Source organism: Trifolium pratense, linkage group LG6 (assembly GCF_020283565.1).
Source record: "Trifolium pratense cultivar HEN17-A07 linkage group LG6, ARS_RC_1.1, whole genome shotgun sequence".
Classification (NCBI taxonomy): domain Eukaryota; kingdom Viridiplantae; phylum Streptophyta; class Magnoliopsida; order Fabales; family Fabaceae; genus Trifolium; species Trifolium pratense.
Genome location: NC_060064.1, coordinates 36,055,006 through 36,073,113, shown reverse-complemented (window position 1 = coordinate 36,073,113; position 18,108 = coordinate 36,055,006). Strand labels below are relative to the sequence as shown.

The window sequence follows — 18,108 nt, the reverse complement described above, 5'->3', positions numbered from 1 at the left end:
TTATTTTATATGCATTAATGATTAACCGGTAAATTAATATTAAACTTTATAAACCAATAATATTAATAAAAAAATTGAAAAAAACATAAGGATACACATTCAAATCCTATAAAAAAAAAAAAGGATACACGTTCAAAAAATTGAAGGATACACGTTCAAAAAAAAACTTAATATGATTTAATATGTTTAAATTTTAAATCTTGTTAAAAAAAAGTGAAAATATAGGTTGAAAGATTTGATACATGCTTTGATTTATTATGGAACATAATTGATGATTTTATTTATGTGAAGCATATATTTGCAAATATTAAAAAGTAGTGTTTAAAATAGAAAACTTAATAAAGAAATAAAATATGCATTAAATGCTTGCCATTTGTTAACCATCTCAGCAGTGTACCGGTACACGTCCACATAATATGTGTACCGAAGAATTCACCATATTATTAAACACATGTAAAATAAATTTACACCGAGAGACTGTATATATAAATTAAATTCTATCCAAACAACCACTTATATATTTTTTTGATAGAACCACTTATATATTTTGCCCATTGTGTAAAAGGAAAGAACATTTTTCATTTTTCATAATCATATGGTGGTGCTGGTGCAAACCAAACCAAACAAAACCTCACCTCACGTGCACACCGTTAGATATTTTCTTCTCTCTTTCTCCGTTCTGTTACAAACCAATCGCATCAAACGTAACAAACATATTACACGCTGGTGATTTTTCCTAACCGAGACTATCTCTCACGCGCTCTTTTCGAGCGTACGATATCAACAACTTAGTAGCTATTTCCTCCATAACCAAAAACAAGGTGCATAGCGCATCCCTTCGTCACCGTTCACTCCCACAAATCCAATTCACTTCTCTTCACCGGTGACGGAACTTTCAATTCTCCTTTTTGAAGGTATCAATTCGATGCACCACATAATCGATTTCGTCAATTTTCGTTCATGTCATGATTCTGCTTCTGTTTCCTCTTTCTCGTTGATCGATTTCATTCTTATTTATCGTGAATTGTTAATTTTTTTAACTATTTGATGTTTAATTCGATTGAATTTTGAGTATTTATTTTTTGCTTAGGTTTGATCATGAAGTGTGAATTGCTTTGTCATGTTTTTTTTCTTTTTCATTTTAATTTATTCATTTTTGGAAGAGTTGCTAGTTAAGGTGAAGTAGTTGATTATTAGTTTATTTATTTGTTTTTCTTTATTGAAAAAATGGGGGAAAAAAAAATGGTGATTCAAAAAAAAAATGATGTTTTGCTTCATCCACAAAAAAAAATGGTGCTTTTTGGCAAACCCTTTGAACTGTTTAAAAAAATAGTGAATTACTGAAAATGGGTAGAAAAAAAACTTATAATATTGTTTATCATGTGTGGATAGTATATATTTAGGGCCTGTTTGGATTGACTTATCTTTGAGCTTATGAAAAATAGCTTATGCAAATAAATAAGTTTTTCTGTTAATTCATAAGTTCTCACCGACGAAAATTGTATCTTTATAGGCCGTTTTTTTCCTTCATAAACTACCCTGAAAATCTTACGAATAAGTCGATCCAAACGGGCCCTTAGAGTGATTAGTGAAGCTTGATGTTTTACTGTTTAGGAGGGAGATAACATGTTTTCTGGTTGGCCTTTTGCAATTTTTGTATCTCTTCTTAAGCTTGCCATTCTTGATCAATGTTTGTAAACTACTAAACATATAGTTAGCAATGTCGATGGGGATATTGATTGTGAATGGTGATATTCTTGTATGGACATTTTGATGGGATGCATATTGTTTAGAATTTGGTTCATATTGCATGATGATAGTGATGAAGCTTTTATGAATATGATGTGAAATGCTTTTTAGATATCTTGCTTTGTTATTTGTTCATCAGTAATGAACAATAATCAGGTTACGTGTTATTGTAAAGGATCATCAAACATGATACTAAGAGTTTCACTAGTCTTCTTCTTTTCCATTTCATGTTGTGATGCTTAGATGCCGTGCATTTATTTTATTATTAATTATTATTATTTTGGAAACTGTAATATTCTGGAGATGCCGAGTTATTCTCGTATCACATATCAAAATGTTGTAGTCTATTTTGCCAAGTATAAGTGTACAAATGGAAACTAGTACTCTGTCGTGTGATTTAATTTAAATGGCCATATCTCCCAATAAAGTGTATATTGAAGTTTTACCGATGCATGGATGCTGAAATCATTGTAATTTGCCCAGCCACCACATAGAAATTAATAACATTCTGATTATTTTCCTTCAAGATAGCATGTGGCTGGTTTTGGAAGAAAGTTCATTTGCGAATCTACTTGGAGAACTTTGGCTTTAAGCAAAATTAAGCATACCAGTATCACTGGTTGACTCATTGGTTTTATATTTACAATTTATTTGATAGCATATACCTAGTATTGTATAACCCACCAGCTCAATGAGATTGTTCATTTTTAAATGATGCATGGTATTTTTATCAGCAAAAGAAAAATATGCATGGTATTATTCTTTTAATGAAGAAATTTGTAAACATTATGATATTTTTCATATATCTGTTTGTGCTTACCACTTGATGTGAAATAAATGGTTGTTACCAACAGCTATAGTAAAGTTTTTTATGACATTAACATGTTCTTTCTATTAAGTTTAGCTTGTGTTTAAGCTTGCTTTTCGATTCATATAGTTTTACTTTCATGATGGGATTTTATGATCTTCAGAAGCAACATTCTCACTAGTGAGTTTCTTTCTATCAGGTTTAGCCTTGTGTTTAAACAGTCATTTTTCTTTCACAAGTTTGCAGATTGATGACAACTTGTTTGGTTTGGGCATCAAGAACAAAAAGCGACCTCTGTAGTATTTTGCTGGTGAGCATTACCATATGAGAGATAGTATGAATCTTAGCTTTCATTTTAGTTGACTTGACTGCTGATACCTTTATCTCTTTCATATAACAATTTAGGAAAGTAATGGAAGCTCGTCCTGCTTTTTCAATTGAAAGATCAAGTTCCAATCAGCTGAATAACATAGGGATGTCTGGAGCACTTCCTTCATCGTTGTCTGTGCATCCAACACCTCTAGAAGAGACTTACCCCAGATTTTCTGATTCACAGCCGGCTTTTGTAGAAAAAGGTCTTAAGACAAGAACTTTTAATCATTCAAGTCATATAAGTTCCAGTGGAGCAGTTGGGCATATGTTTTCATCTTCCCCTGGATATTCAACAGACCTTCATCACTCATCCCTTTCACCTCATGAAAAACACTCTAGAAATGCTCATTTTATTTCACAGTCAATGAGCAACATGGCTTCGGTGCCATTACCGTATTCTTCAAATAATGGTCCACTACCTTCTACAACATCAACACATTATTCCAATGGAAGCAGTGCTTCATGGCATGCAGATTCCTTGCCTAGCTTTCTTGATTTCTCTGTGAATGCCTCAATTGATAATAGCCAAGTAGAGAGCAGTGCCTGCAATATTATGGCTACTGAGGAGTTTCCTAAGCGAAATGATTGGCAGGAGTGGGCTGACCAGCTAATCAGTGACGACGATACTTTGACTTCTAATTGGAATGATCTTCTTGCTGATAATATTCAAGATCTTGAGCCAAAGGTTAAGGTTTTAGAAGTTTTCAATACTCAAATCAGTATTAACGTGCAGAGTAAATGATTAACAATTTATTTAAGGAACGTGTTGGGAACTCATTTTGTTTCTTTAGGCGGCGGATCCCATTTCGAAGTCATCTTCACAATTTTCGGCAGGACACCAATCACAAGGCCACCAACAACTTCCAGCTCTATCTGGAGAAAACAATGTTGGTGTCGCTCCATCTTCCTCAGCAAATTCTGCACCTGCCAAGCCACGGATGCGTTGGACTCCTGAGCTTCACGAGGCATTTGTGGAGGCTGTCACCCAACTTGGTGGGAGTGAAAGTATGTCCATCTCTCTTTTCTCAGTTCTCACTCCAAATTAAGGTCTTAGTTCGTTAAACATCTGCCTCAATTATTTTTTACTGTCTCTTTCTACAGGAGCTACCCCTAAGGGTGTGTTGAAGCTCATGAAAGTTGAAGGATTAACTATATATCATGTTAAAAGCCACTTACAGGTATGTACTATTTGATTTATCTTCCAAGGTTTGTTTCCTTGAATGCTTATATTGAAATATGTTGCTCCATGAAATGCAGAAATACAGGACAGCTAGATATAGACCAGAGTCTTCTGAAGGTACATAAGATATGTATTGTATTATATAATGCCTTTTTTATGGATAAAATTGTGTATATCAGTTAGGACTTTGGATGAGGTTACCATTGGCTATTAAATAAGTTATTGAAGTATGAATTATGACCTGCAAAATTTAAAGTAGAATTAAAAGCTTTTACCAAGTAGATGATTCTTGTCAAATTTACTCTTAATTGGAAACTTTGTTTCATACTGAGAAATTTGGAATTTAATGTCAAGTATGCTTTTCGAACATAAGAAGTTAATAATATATCAGTCAGCATACATATGTCATTGAATGGCACAAGTATGTAAAGTCTTAATTTGTTGTCTATAACTCTTAATTAACCCTTTGTATACAATATTTTTGATATCTGTTGTATTCACTCTTCATACATTTTTTTCCCTTTCTATGCTCCTGTTTGAGGAAACCATTTAAGGTGCAAGCTCCCTTTGGTATTTTCCCTACATTATGTGTAATTAGTTGTCAAATCACTAAATGTAACATGTTTTAGAATCTATATTGCATCGCAGTATATGACTATAGCCCTACAAGACACATGGATTCGGCATGTAGGGACATACATACAAGTATGCTGGTTTGCATTAGCATATGTGTTAATCATCGTTTTATATGAAATCCAAAGAAAATCAAAGAGTTTTGAATTTTCAAATAATTAGTTAAGTACTTATTTACTATAATTTCCTTTGTTGTAATTTTTTCATTACATTTGCATATTAGAGATATTAATATATTATTATGAGACCTAGCTGTGAACTCTGTTATTGACCTAGTTTTCTGCATTTGATGTCTCTGAGTAGTCTGTGTTTATTCTCTTCCTTTGTGTAGTCATATAATCTATAATTTGTTGAATACTGTTGGCAGGAGCTGCGGAGAAAAAACTAAGCCCCATTGAAGATATTTCATCTCTAGATTTGAAAACGTAAGTAAAACTATCTACTTTTATTTTAAGTTAAATTCTATTTAGTTATGTATTGTTGAATCTCTAGGACTATTGCTACATCAATATCGTAGACAATGTTTAGGCTCTCTAGTATGACTTTGCTGATAAACTCATCTGCCAGTCTTGTTCATTCTAGAGATTGACACTAGCGCATAGCACTGATAAATTTTATCTCTCTAGTATGACTTTGCTGCAAATTTATCTGTCTAGTATGGCAGATGAGATTGACACTTGTATGGAGATTAGCTCTGTAAATTTATCTCATCTGCCAGTATTATAGACGATTTACAATGGCATCTTCTTGAGGAATTCAAGAGCCTGAACTGTGCCACCCCGAATCTAATAACCAACTAACTGCCTTCTCTTACATTCTTTGTCTCTATTTATACAGGGCTAGGCTAACTAGTTAACTACTCTAGCAACTTTCTTGACTAAGCCCACTCTAACTAACTATGTCTAACTAATTCCTTGACAAATCTGATGTTTCCTTTCCTAGATGGGGCCTGTTCATACCTCAATAGTTATGCATATATTATCTCTTAATCTGATACGATAACATAACCCAAAAATTAGGGATATCTTCAAGATTGAATATTATGAATGAAATGCAAGAATAGTAGAATTCTAAGGTAAACACTCAATACAGTCTGTGTCAAGGTTCTCGGTTATATGGATCAGGAAGGTAATTTTTAGAGCAATGGATCAGTGCAGATTTGGTATTTAATGGCTGTATGCTAGCTTTTGGTCATATTTCAGACACAGACATGCACAGGCATGGATAGTGATTGGTATCTGACTTTACCTTTGCATTGTTCACAGTGGTATTGAGATCACGGAAGCTCTGCGATTGCAGATGGAGGTCCAGAAACGGTTGCATGAACAGCTTGAGGTTTGAACATTATTATATTTGTGAATTGCCTTCTGATATGCATATTTGATTGTTAAACGATTAGAAATGTGATTTGAAGACTTGTAAGCAAGCTTTGTTTCTGTTACAAATTGCCATGACTTAGGGTGAATAATTGTTTTTAGGATTAATTAACTAGGATTGTGATACTAACAATTTTACTAAATTTTCTTTATTAACTATTGTCATAAATGCACAGTAAAGTATAATGATTTGAGAGTGATGCACATTGCATTTATTTGGGGGCAAAACTGAAGAATAAAATGTCGCCTAATCTGGAAGCATCTTCATAGTTTAATATATGATAAGTTTAACACGCATTACAAAAATGAGAACGTCTTCACAGTCATTAAATTAGTTTCTTGTATCATCGTAGATACTCGTCTAAAAGCTAAGAAATGAAACAAGAAATCATTAAGAAACAAGAAATGAAAAATAAGAGGGTTCATGAATCCTCCAAAAGCTACAAAGCTAACAGCAGTTGAAGGAAAAAAAATCAGCTTAAAATAGTAAACTAGCTCCTTTGCAAATCACCCTTAAATCACAATGGGAAACCCAGCTGAGAGGCTATAAAAGGAAGCCTGCCTCCTAATAGAAGTTGTGGAATTAGACTCCATAAAAAAGGACAATGCTAAAAGCTTTTGTCCTGGCTACTCCCAAAACCTTCATATTCAATAATCTCTGAACAGCCTGAATGAATTTACACTTAAGTTGACAGGCTATCTGACAAAGCAAATGTAGCATATTAATCTCTTTGGCACTTATCCATTGAAATATTATTGTTTCTCTTTTTTTCCCCTTTTGGAATCCGGTGCATTTTTGGCTTTAATGATTAGGATGTTTTTGTTTCATCTTGGGTCATGAAACTAATTTCTGTAATATTATTTGACATGTAGCTTTATGCGTATGGCATTTAGGGTTATGTTGCTTCTGTCATGTCACATACATGAACTGTCAAGGCATTTCACTTGTTCCTCTTATAATTGTCACGCCCTTTTACATGATCTGATACAGCTCTCCCCCTTTTTTGTGTTAGATTCAAAGAAATCTACAGCTGCGAATAGAAGAGCAAGGCAGGTACCTCCAGATGATGTTTGAGAAGCAATGCAAATCTGGTGTTGAACCATTTAAGGCATCTTCATCAGCCATTGGGGATCCATCTGGTGTGTCTTCTGACACCATGAAAGATTCTCTTGCCAAAAATGAATCAGAAGCATCCAAAACAGACCATTGCAGGTCAGGACCTGATCAAGCTAATGGTAGTACCACAGTTGAGGAAAGCTCACTGCAGGATACCTCCAAAGTCCAAGCTTCTGATGATCTTAAGCAAAATGATAACGAAGATAGCGCTCAACCCCCTAAGCGTCCAAGAACAGATGAGTAAACCTTATGCTACTGAATCAGCATTGAACTGACAAGACAATACTGATTCATTTGAGATATAATTTTAGCAAGGAAGACTTGATTGATCAATGGCTAGAGCTCTATAACTTAACGTATTCCTCACGTCCTCTTGTGTTGAAAGAGGACTTCTATGTTTACCTTTCTTTTAGTTTTAAGTTAAAGTTTTGACCATGATGTTCTTCAAAACCTTATCTTATTTGGTATCTTGTTTAGGATGAGATTCTAGTGTACAGTGCAGATAATGGCTTCACCTTATCTTATCAGGATAGTATCTTATCAACATCCTACGACACAAATTTCATTGTTGGTATGTACTACATTTCTAATATGAACTGTTTGTGATAATTGTATCAAAATAAAAAGAATAAAAAAAATGTAGAATTCTAGTTCCTTTAGTTAGTTTTTCTAATTCCACTTGAAAGGATTTGTGTTTTCAATTCACTGTCCTTTATTTATGACTTTGGATACCTTGCAGCTTTCTGTTGGATTAGAGTCATACCTTTCCATTATAACATGAAGGCTAAGGGTGAAGAAGTGAGTAGACTGGTTTAAGTTAAGGGTCTTGAGTTAAAAACAATTGGATTATATGAAAAGATTGGGGACGAATGGGAGACACATTACCAATGGGTTATACAGAACAACGAGACTCAAAGAGGTTGAAGTCCCTAACTTAACTAAATAGAAGTTTTCTCTCCCGACCCCCTCATTTCTTTTCTACCCCTAAAAATCCCATTTTGCCCCTTGCGGTATGAAAATTTTTTGCCAACAAACTTCGGTTTATATAAACCGAAGTTTTTAAACATGGAAAAAAAATTCGGTTTATATAAACCGAAATAACATATACCCCAAAAAGAAGGAAAATTTATGTGAAAATTCGTGTAGAGAGCTACCTGTGAAGAGATTCTTTGTAAATTTATAATTTTAGAAAACGCTATAACTAAAGGGAAAAAACAAAAACAAAACATACCCTACTGTTTAGCCAAGAAAAGACAGACAGGTATGAACAATCATTCTCTAATGTTTTCCCCTTATTTTAAGCAAAGTATAATCGAGCGTGCCAGAACCTCTAACATACTACCTAAATCCTTCATCACTAAATCAAACGTAGTGACTTTTTTTTTTTTTTTTGAAAACGTAGTGACTTATATATTGACTTATATAAGTCAAACGTAGTGACTTATATACTTATACTTGTACGTAATGGTTTTTTCATGTTTAATTTTCTTTTCAATTAACATATTGTTTTCTATGATGTAGAATGAAACTCGCAACAATGTTTTGTTGTTTCAACAAGCCAATCACTCGGTAATGACATATGTATTTATATATGACCTTTTATTTATTTAATCTAAATGCATATACTTCTAATATTTGTGTACTTTTTCATTGTTTCAGTGAGACACTAGTGCAAGAAAGACATTTTACATCGGGTAGATGGAGTTTTGACCTCGAATCTCTCTTGTTAGAAAATAGAACACTAGCAGATTCAGATTTGATGAATAAGACAATAAAAGATGAATTTAATTTATATGCACCGTCGGTGTAAAGTTATTTTGCACATGCGTCCAATAAAAAACCGACACATCATGTATGGTCATTAAAAACACATGATGTGTCACATTCATTAAATGACGTGGCAACGCGTCATTGGATGTATGTGTAAAAATAATTTACACCGACGGTGCACAACAATTAAACTCATAAAAGATGCAAAAGAACTAATGTTTTCAAAGAAGAATGATATACATCATATGAAAGCGCAAATTGAATACTTTCTCAAATTTGGACGAGACAATGACGCTCGTCTAAAGGTATGTGTATGTCCATCAATCTAGACGATCGGACTAAAGATTACGTGCCGAAAGACAAGGATGATTTATCATCAAATCAAAGGTGGAAGGAGATTCTCACTTCTTTTGCGAATGAATCGAATGGTCCTTCGGCCCCTTTGATTCTGACGGCCGGCATAGATATCGACCCGCCCACTATTACTACGAAAAATGCCCTGCCTTTTTCCTTCTTACTGTTTAATATTTTTTCAAGTTAATTTAATGGTTTTTTCCTTCTTAATGTTTTTAGCAAAAAATAATTTTCATAATAATAATATAAAAAATCTTAAAATTTGTTAAAATTAGTAGGATTCACCGTGGATCGGGTCTATATTAGATAGTCCCATGACATATGATATATGGTTATTTGTGCAGGTAGTGAATTTTATTGATCAGAAAAATTTGATTCGCGTCTTGGAGAATGTCATAACATTTTGTGAACTAATTGATCGTCGTCTTCCTTCAATTGATTCTAAACCAATTTGTCCTTGTCATCCTTCAACTGATCAATCACAAAGGTACCATATATATATATATATACTATTTCTGATCTTTGAATCAATAAAAGTTAATATATGTAGTCTTAAACGTAATTATAGTTGATTATATTAGACTATAGTCTAAAAATTAAAAATTGGATTAAGGTACACTCCTATAAGTGGCATGGGGGCTTGCTTGATAACATAAGTACGCAAACCATTACTTTATATAGTTTTGTATCTAAAGTCTCAATGTTGTTCAGGGAAGTTCCTCCATACATGATAGAAGCTATAGCTACTTCATGTTATATTGGATCAAAGTACGGTGAACTTCCGATTTTGGCGAAGGTCCGGTCACACTTTTCTCGCAAATATGGGGAAAAATATATAGTTAATCTCACCAAGTGTGCCAATGCGAAGGTATATAAATATTTTGCATGCTCGTGAACATTGCTCAGTTACTAGGAACATCGTAATTTTATATGTATATGTCGGGTTTGAACCCCAAACACTCCATTTATTTATCTTAAAAAAGTGAAATTTCAGCCACTAAACAACTTAATAAAAAAATAAATATCTCACTATTTCAATTGCAGATAAAGAAGAGGTTGTTAATTCCGAGTCCAACTGAAGATAAGCAAAACAAAGTTGTAACTAAAATTGCTAAAAGAAGAAACATCAATTGGTATCCGAAGAACAAATGTAGCCCGAAATTTGCTGATGACGACACATCGACTGCTACTTCTCGAAAATCAATGTCACATGTAAGTATTACTAATTTAAATGTTGGAGTATTGGCTTTGCAAATGTCTTTATAACCTCTGATCATTAGTTTATTTTAATTCCAGAAAAAATTATGATAAAATATCTTTACCATTTAATCTATTAAGTAAACTTAAAATATCTTCCAATGTTTTTTGCAGGACACCAAATGCAAGGAGATTGTGCCGATTGGAATAATGTATGATTGATGCAGTTATGGTGTTTTGTTTCACATGACATTGCTTTCATATTTTTGAGTCCTTAATACGTTTAGAAGATTCGATTATCATAATTAGCTGTTGGAATTCATACACTCTCATACCATTGGAACTTGAAAACCTACATTTTACAAAAGGCCTAATGGTTTTTTTATTCTCTAACTTCATTCTTGTTGACAATCGATTTAAGCAAAAAGTTGTTAACAGAACACTACCACTTTTGATAGAGCATAACTCTCTCACAACTTACCCAAAAGCTTATCTCTCCAATAGGGGAGAATTTTTTTAGTAAACGTGTCTCCATTATTTAACAAGCATGACTCAATTGGACCGGTTGAATTAAACAGTGTCGCAACAACTACGCAACATTTGTGATTGCATCAGCAATTTTTTTTTTCAAGTAACTTAGCGACAATAATTTCACCTTATAAAGTGAATAAGTGAAAGTATAAGAGATCGAACTACGGTGTATACGTATTAGATGCAATATTTCTATCAACTTAGTTATGGTCATAGAGATAACGCATCAATACAAATACAAATCCTTAGAAATAATATTAGGCTAATCAACCATAATTACATTTTAGACTAAACACATAAACTTCCTATAAGATCATACATCTGACCTTTTTTTTTTATGTATTAGTTTTTTGGAGAAAACCATGTTGGTACATAAGATATATGCCTTTATTGGATGAGGATACCATTGGCTATTAAATAAGTTATTGAACTATGAATTATGACCTGCAAAATTTAAAGCTTTTACCAAGTAGATGATGTTTGAGAAGCAATACAAATCTGGTGTTGAACCATTTAAGGCATCATGATCAGCCATTGGGAATCCATCTAGTGTGTCTTCTGACACCATGAAAGATTCTCTTACCAAAAATGAATCGAAAGTATCCAAATCGGACTATTGCAGGTCAGGACCGGATCACTGCAGGATACCTCCAAAGCCCAAGCTTCCGATGATCTTAAGCAAAATGATAACGAAGATAGCGCTCAACCCCCTAAGCGTCCAAGAACAGATGAGTAAACCTTATGCTACTGAATCAGCATTGAACTGACAAGACAATACTGATTCATTTGAGATATAATTTTAGCAAGGAAGACTTGATTGATCAATGGCTAGAGCTCTATAACTTAACGTATTCCTCACGTCCTGTTGTGTTGAATGAGGACTTCTATGTTTACCTTTCTTTTAGTTTTAAGTTAAAGTTTTGACCATGATGTTCTTCAAAACCTTATCATATTTGGTATCTGGTTAGGATGAGATTCTAGTGTACAGTGCAGATAATGGCTTCACCTTATCTTATCAGGATAGTATCTTATCAACATCCTACGACACAAATTTCATTGTTGGTATGTACTACATTTCTAATATGAACTGTTTGTGATAATTGTATCAAAATAAAAAGAATAAAAAAAATGTAGAATTCTAGTTCCTTTAGTTAGTTTTTCTAATTCCACTTGAAAGGATTTGTGTTTTCAATTCACTGTCCTTTATTTATGACTTTGGATACCTTGCAGCTTTCTGTTGGATTAGAGTCATACCTTTCCATTATAACATGAAGGCTAAGGGTGAAGAAGTGAGTAGACTGGTTTAAGTTAAGGGTCTTGAGTTAAAAACAATTGGATTATATGAAAAGATTGAGGACGAATGGGAGACACATTACCAATGGGTTATACAGAACAACGAGACTCAAAGAGGTTGAAGTCCCTCAACTGTTCACCCTTTGAAAATCAAGGCTTGGAACCCACTGCAACAATTTCTGTTCCTTTTGTTAATCTTGATGTTTCACTTGGCTTTGGCTCAAGCTTTGGATTAAACATCCAACCTACACTCTCCCAAAATGCTGCTCATATCCTTGAAGGACTGTCCACCAATCCAAGATTCACCAACAAAGCTCTATTCTCTCCACCATACTATGATTCCCAATTCAGCTCTGATTTCCTTAAGAGCTTGCTAAAAATTCCAAGTCCTGAACTTTCTCAAGTTCAAATTCCTCTGTACTCTGCTGGTAATTCCTTACCCTCCTTTCCACCACACTTTGGGTCACTTAAATCTTTTTTCTCCTCTGGTCAGAACATTGAAGACCTTGCTCCACATGTTGATGATCCTGCTGCTGCTGGTCCTAGCACCAGACCTAAGAGAACCAAAATGGAGAAGGATGTTTCCAAAACCAAGAGAGAAACCACCAAGATTTTGGAAGCCATGATGCAGCAGAACAATCTGCTTATGCATATCATGCTTGAACAACAAAACTATCGCAACTGGCTCTGTGACCATGTTTGCCCTCTTCTCAATATTCCTCGTCCTCCGGTCAATCCTCCTCCACACATTCCTGAGTTCCCTCAGCCAGAGAATGATCCATCCTCTGATGCTTCCAGTCCTACTGTGTCTCCCTGAAACTTTGCAGTCCCTCCACTTTTTGTGATGACAAAAGGGGGAGAAAAGAAGAAAAATTATGCTTGTCCAAGAATGCTAGGATTTTAAGATTTCTGCTGCTTATGTATTGTGTTTGCTTTTTGTATTGAGTTTAAAATTTAAAAACTTTTGATGACTAGATACTGTAGGAAGTTTTAATCCTAGGATAGAACTTCTAACAATATGCAATCTGAGTCGTAGTATCTGTCTTTTAATGTTTTGAATCATCTTTTGATCTTAATCTTGCTGAACACATGATTTGTAATGCTCATTTAAAGTATGAATAATTAAGAATGTGTTATGATTCAGACCTTTTTATCTAGCTTAATTTTATCTTCATAATTTAAAATTGAATGCATAAATTGAGGGGGAGCTTTTTGATAAAAAACACTAGTGCTTTCATCATTTGATTAAATCAGAAATCATTTTTAAAATCTAAATTAAAGAAGTTTGTCATCATCAAAAAGGGGGAGATTGTTGAGGCAAAATCCACTTTTGATGTTTTAAAGATTACAAACATCTTTAATTATATTTTAAATGATTCTGATCATTTTGTTATCTAACAAGTGCTTTTGAGTGGCATAAGCTTAAACAGATTCTAACAATCCACTTGCAAAGTAAAAATCCTGTAAAGCTGTTTTAAGACCATTCTGAGAACATTCTTAACAGACAGACTGCAGTTTTGCTTATAAGCACGTTTTGGAATAAGTGCTTTCTGGTTTTTCAAGTCAACTAAGAACAAAACAAATAAGCACTTTACAATTGATTTTTGGACCAAATCACTACAGGAGATAATCTCTTTTGGGATCAACAACATGTGATGGAATTAAGTATATGCTTTCCTAGTCATATATCATGAAGAAAACCATGAGCTTGATCAATTGTGGTATTGGCCAACCAATGAATATATCTGATATAATATCATAGACCAATCACAATGGAACAACCAGATTTGAACTATGAGTTGTATTGTACTTGTGCAAAGTACACAAATGGAACATTCTTCCATGGCTTGTCATAGAAGTACTTTTTGTCTCATATGTTCTTGTACTATTCCAGCTGGTTTTATTCTCAAGCTAAGGCTACTACTGATCAGCCCATAGTGCTATTGTACAGCTGCATGCCACAAGAAAGGAAGGATGAAGGTTCATCTCATTTGCTGGTGCAGTCAAGACTGTTTCAAGACTAATGCAAGACTGATCCTGCACACAGTTTTTCAAAACCATTTCCAACTGTCATAAGTCCTTTTCTGAGCATCCAAACGGCTATATCTGATACATGACAGTGGAAGGAAGTAAGAAACAACTCATATGTACTTGGTAACAGCTCACACACATTTGGATCTTATGGATCAAAGCCAAATGGAAATCAAGACTGTTCCAAGACTGAACAGAGAATCTGCAAATTATGCAGAAGTTGTCTGCTACATATAGAGCACTGAGTAACAGCTCTATTTTGCCCTCTAACTGATATACTTGAAGGCCAAACTTCAACCTCAAGCAAACATCTATAAAAGGCAATCAAGTCCAAGGGAAAGAGCAAGAGTTTTCAAGTAATTCAAGTCATACAATACACATTCAATCTCTTTAAGCTCAAAGTCTTTTTTTAAGTCACTCTTTTGTATCACAATCTGAGTTCAAACCTTTTTAGAGTGCTTTCATCTAAGCTTCTCTTTTATAGTGAGTCTGAAAATAAGCTTAGAATCAAATCATCTATATTGTAATTACTCAAGTCAATACGTGACTATTGATTGAGTGTTGTTTGGTCAAGGTGACTAGGAAAGTTCAAAGCTCTAGGAGCTTTGTTAAGTTGTTGATCTTAGGTCAAGATCAAGGTGAATTTGTAAGTCTTGGATCTGTAATCTTTAAGTGATTCTAGTGGACAAACTCACAGGAGGTGGGGACTGGACGTAACCCAAAGATTAGGGGTGAACCAGGATAACTCTTTGTGTTTATCTTCTTTCCCTTAACTCTTATTTTCTGCATCTGTTTTTACACTAGCACAGATCATTCTTAGAACGATCTCACTGAGCACAAAATTAATTTTATCACTAACCATTTATTTTGTGACTTGAAGTTTAAATTTTAAAAGGTTCACAATTCAAACCCCCTTTCTTGTGAAAAACTTTGCTACTTCACTATATTGTGTTAAAAAATTGTTATGGACATGTCAAAATTATGTCCACTAGAATTTAAAATGAAACGTCCTTTGAGCTTAACTCAGTTGACAGAGACATCACATATATGTTGCGACCATAATTTGAATACCAGACACTCAACTTATTCATTTTTGGGTGAAATTTATAACCACTACACTACTTACAAAAAGAAATTAAAGTGAATCTGAAAACTTGATGAGGAAAAATTATGTTCTTATTTTTAGAACAAGTCATAATTTGGTTATATTTTTAGAGATGTAAAATTTGTTTACCCTTATGATTATAATTAACTCTGAATTACAATTATTTTTTTAAAAAAATTGTATTCGTTTTATATAAACTGTGAAGAATCTTTATTTTATTTTATTTTATTTTACTTTATTTTATTTTTATGTTATAAACCATTTATTACAATGTGAAGAATCTTCTCATATATACCATATAACCAAAAGTATTTTGTCATAAAATAAGTGAAGATTCCTTTCTTTTTAGGTTCTTTAATTAAATTTTTTATTTCATTATAATCTCGCAACTGTGATCGGAAGGAGACTGAAACCACTTGATGCCAGAACTGACCCCCGAACCAGAGTCAACTTGTGATGAAAGCAAAAAGAAAAGTATTTTGTCATAAAATAAGTGAAGATTCCTTATTTTTTAGGTTCTTTAATTAAATTTTTTATTTCATGATAATCTCCTAATTTATCTTTTGGTCCTAACCTATCAGGTGTACTACTATCTTAAATCCACCATAAACCTCAATAATATATATTTTTAATTTAAACTGTTTAATCTTGTAAAAAAACTACACCAATTAATTTTGTTTTTTAATCTTTTTCCTCCATTTCTTGAGCAGCTATTCATTATTTTGTAGAAAAAGAATCAGCTATTCATTATTTAATTCGATAATTTTAAAAAAATTTAAATAATTTTGGGGCACAATTTATCATCCACCTTGCATAAATTATCTTGAAAATACAATACTTTAACTTTTTAAAAATTTTAAATCTTTAAATAAAAATCCCAAATCATCTGAATTTCTAACTAAATTCAAACCACCTGAAAATTTTATTTGAAAATTTAAAATTTTATCTAACTAAACAAATACTATCATAATGTTGAAATGTGGATAATAACATATCTTCTACTAAGAGTGAAAAAGAACCATACATTGCAATATTTATAGCGAATCCGCCTCTCAATTTGTTACACACGGTCGGTGTGGGACTTATCTCTTTACATACTTTGATACTTTTTTTCATTTTTTTTTTTTTAAAAACTTGGTATTCGTGCTTAGAATCAACTAATCTGATGGGACCAACCAATCCCACCGCCCGCTTGTGGGGCCATTTAAAGCCAAAGTTTTTTTTTACTCTGGACTAGCCCACCAAAATTGTCGGTAGAGAGAATCGAATCGGAGCATACTCAAGCAGCCAAGCCAACACCACTATGTTTACATACTCTTTATCTTGGGGTATTTCTCATCTGTCTTAGTCTTGTTCTATTGTGAGATTAGAATTAGAACAGGGAAATGTTATTTAGGTTGCAAATATTCAACAAAATATATTGAGTTCTATGTGTTTGTTCTATTGCCTCAGTAGATTAATAGATAGTTACACATTGGTATATTGGTTGAGTCCAAAGTAACATCTTTTCTTTGAATATATAATATCATTTGTTACACTTTCACTGTCACAAACTCAATATATATTGTGCTGTGCATTCTTTATTATATAATTTGATCAGGATAAGTTTACATAATAAATTATATGTATGTCGAAGTTTTACCGATGCACGGATGATGAAATCAGTGAAATCTGCCCAGCCACCATAAAGACAGTAATCACATTCTGATTATTTTCCCTCGAGATAGCATGTGGCTGGTTTTGGAAGAAAATTCATCTGTGAATCTACTTGGAGAATGTGGCTTTAAGCATACCGGTATGACTGGTTGACTCATTGGTTTTATATTTAGGATTTTGTTAACATGTGCCCAGAGCATATGTTAAGGAGCTTAAGGTTTTGCTAACTTTTGAGAATAATTTTTTATATGAACTATCTTAAAATGTGTTCTTAGGATACATATTATCTTAAATTCATTTGTGAATCTACTTGGAGAACTGTGGCTTTAAGCATACCGGTATCACTGGTTGACTAATTGGTTTTATATTTACAAGATATATTTGTTTATTTGATAACATATACCTAGTATTGTATAACCCATCAGCTCAATGAGATTCTTCATTTTTAAATGATCCATGGTATTTTTTTTAATAAAGAAATGCATAACTGTAAACATTATGATATTTTATGACATTAATATGTTCATTCTATCAGGATTAGCCTTGTGTTTAAGCTTGCCTTTCGATTCATATATTTTACTTTCATGATGGGATTTTATGATCCTCAGAAGCAACATTCTCACAAGTGAGTTTCTTTCTATCAGGTTTAGCCTTGTGTTTAAACAGTCATTTTGCTTTCACAAGTTTGCAGATTTATGACAACTTGTCTGGTTTGGGCATCAAGAACAAAAAGCGACCTCTGTAGTATTTTTCTGGTGAGCATTACCATATGAGAGATAGTATGAATCTCAGCTTTCATATTAGTTGACTAGATTGCTGATACTTCCTTCATCGTTGTCTGTCCATCCAACACCTCTAGAAGTTACTTACCCCAGATTTTCTGATTCACAGCCGGCTTTTGTAGAAAAAAGTCTCAAGTCATATAAGTTCCAGTGG

The 18,108-nt window shown here is 33.3% G+C and overlaps 2 protein-coding genes across 6 annotated transcripts; both read left to right on the top strand.

Annotated features, from left to right (window-relative positions):
* The first annotated feature begins 520 nt into the window (after nucleotides 1–520).
* On the top strand, nucleotides 521–12,237 carry LOC123888711 (protein PHOSPHATE STARVATION RESPONSE 1-like). 5 transcript variants are annotated; one of them, XM_045937853.1, is made up of 10 exons: nucleotides 625–914; nucleotides 2,797–2,867; nucleotides 2,963–3,614; nucleotides 3,721–3,934; nucleotides 4,031–4,107; nucleotides 4,187–4,226; nucleotides 5,110–5,167; nucleotides 6,008–6,077; nucleotides 7,132–7,438; nucleotides 11,783–12,237. In XM_045937853.1, exons 3-10 carry the CDS (start codon nucleotides 2,970–2,972, stop codon nucleotides 11,821–11,823), a joined length of 1,452 nt encoding a protein of 483 aa, XP_045793809.1. In that variant the 5' UTR covers nucleotides 625–914; nucleotides 2,797–2,867; nucleotides 2,963–2,969; the 3' UTR covers nucleotides 11,824–12,237. The 5 variants fall into 5 exon arrangements, with proteins under 5 accessions (XP_045793808.1, XP_045793811.1, XP_045793809.1 ...); XM_045937852.1 differs by lacking the exon at nucleotides 11,783–12,237 and having other exon boundaries at nucleotides 521–914; nucleotides 7,132–7,894; XM_045937855.1 differs by lacking the exon at nucleotides 11,783–12,237 and having other exon boundaries at nucleotides 574–914; nucleotides 2,804–2,867; nucleotides 7,132–7,894.
* Nucleotides 9,238–10,913, top strand: LOC123888712. Its single transcript, XM_045937856.1, has 5 exons — nucleotides 9,238–9,310; nucleotides 9,704–9,846; nucleotides 10,071–10,227; nucleotides 10,404–10,571; nucleotides 10,731–10,913. Exons 1-5 carry the CDS (start codon nucleotides 9,251–9,253, stop codon nucleotides 10,776–10,778), a joined length of 576 nt encoding a protein of 191 aa, XP_045793812.1. The 5' UTR covers nucleotides 9,238–9,250; the 3' UTR covers nucleotides 10,779–10,913.
* Nucleotides 12,238–18,108: the final 5,871 nt, after the last annotated feature.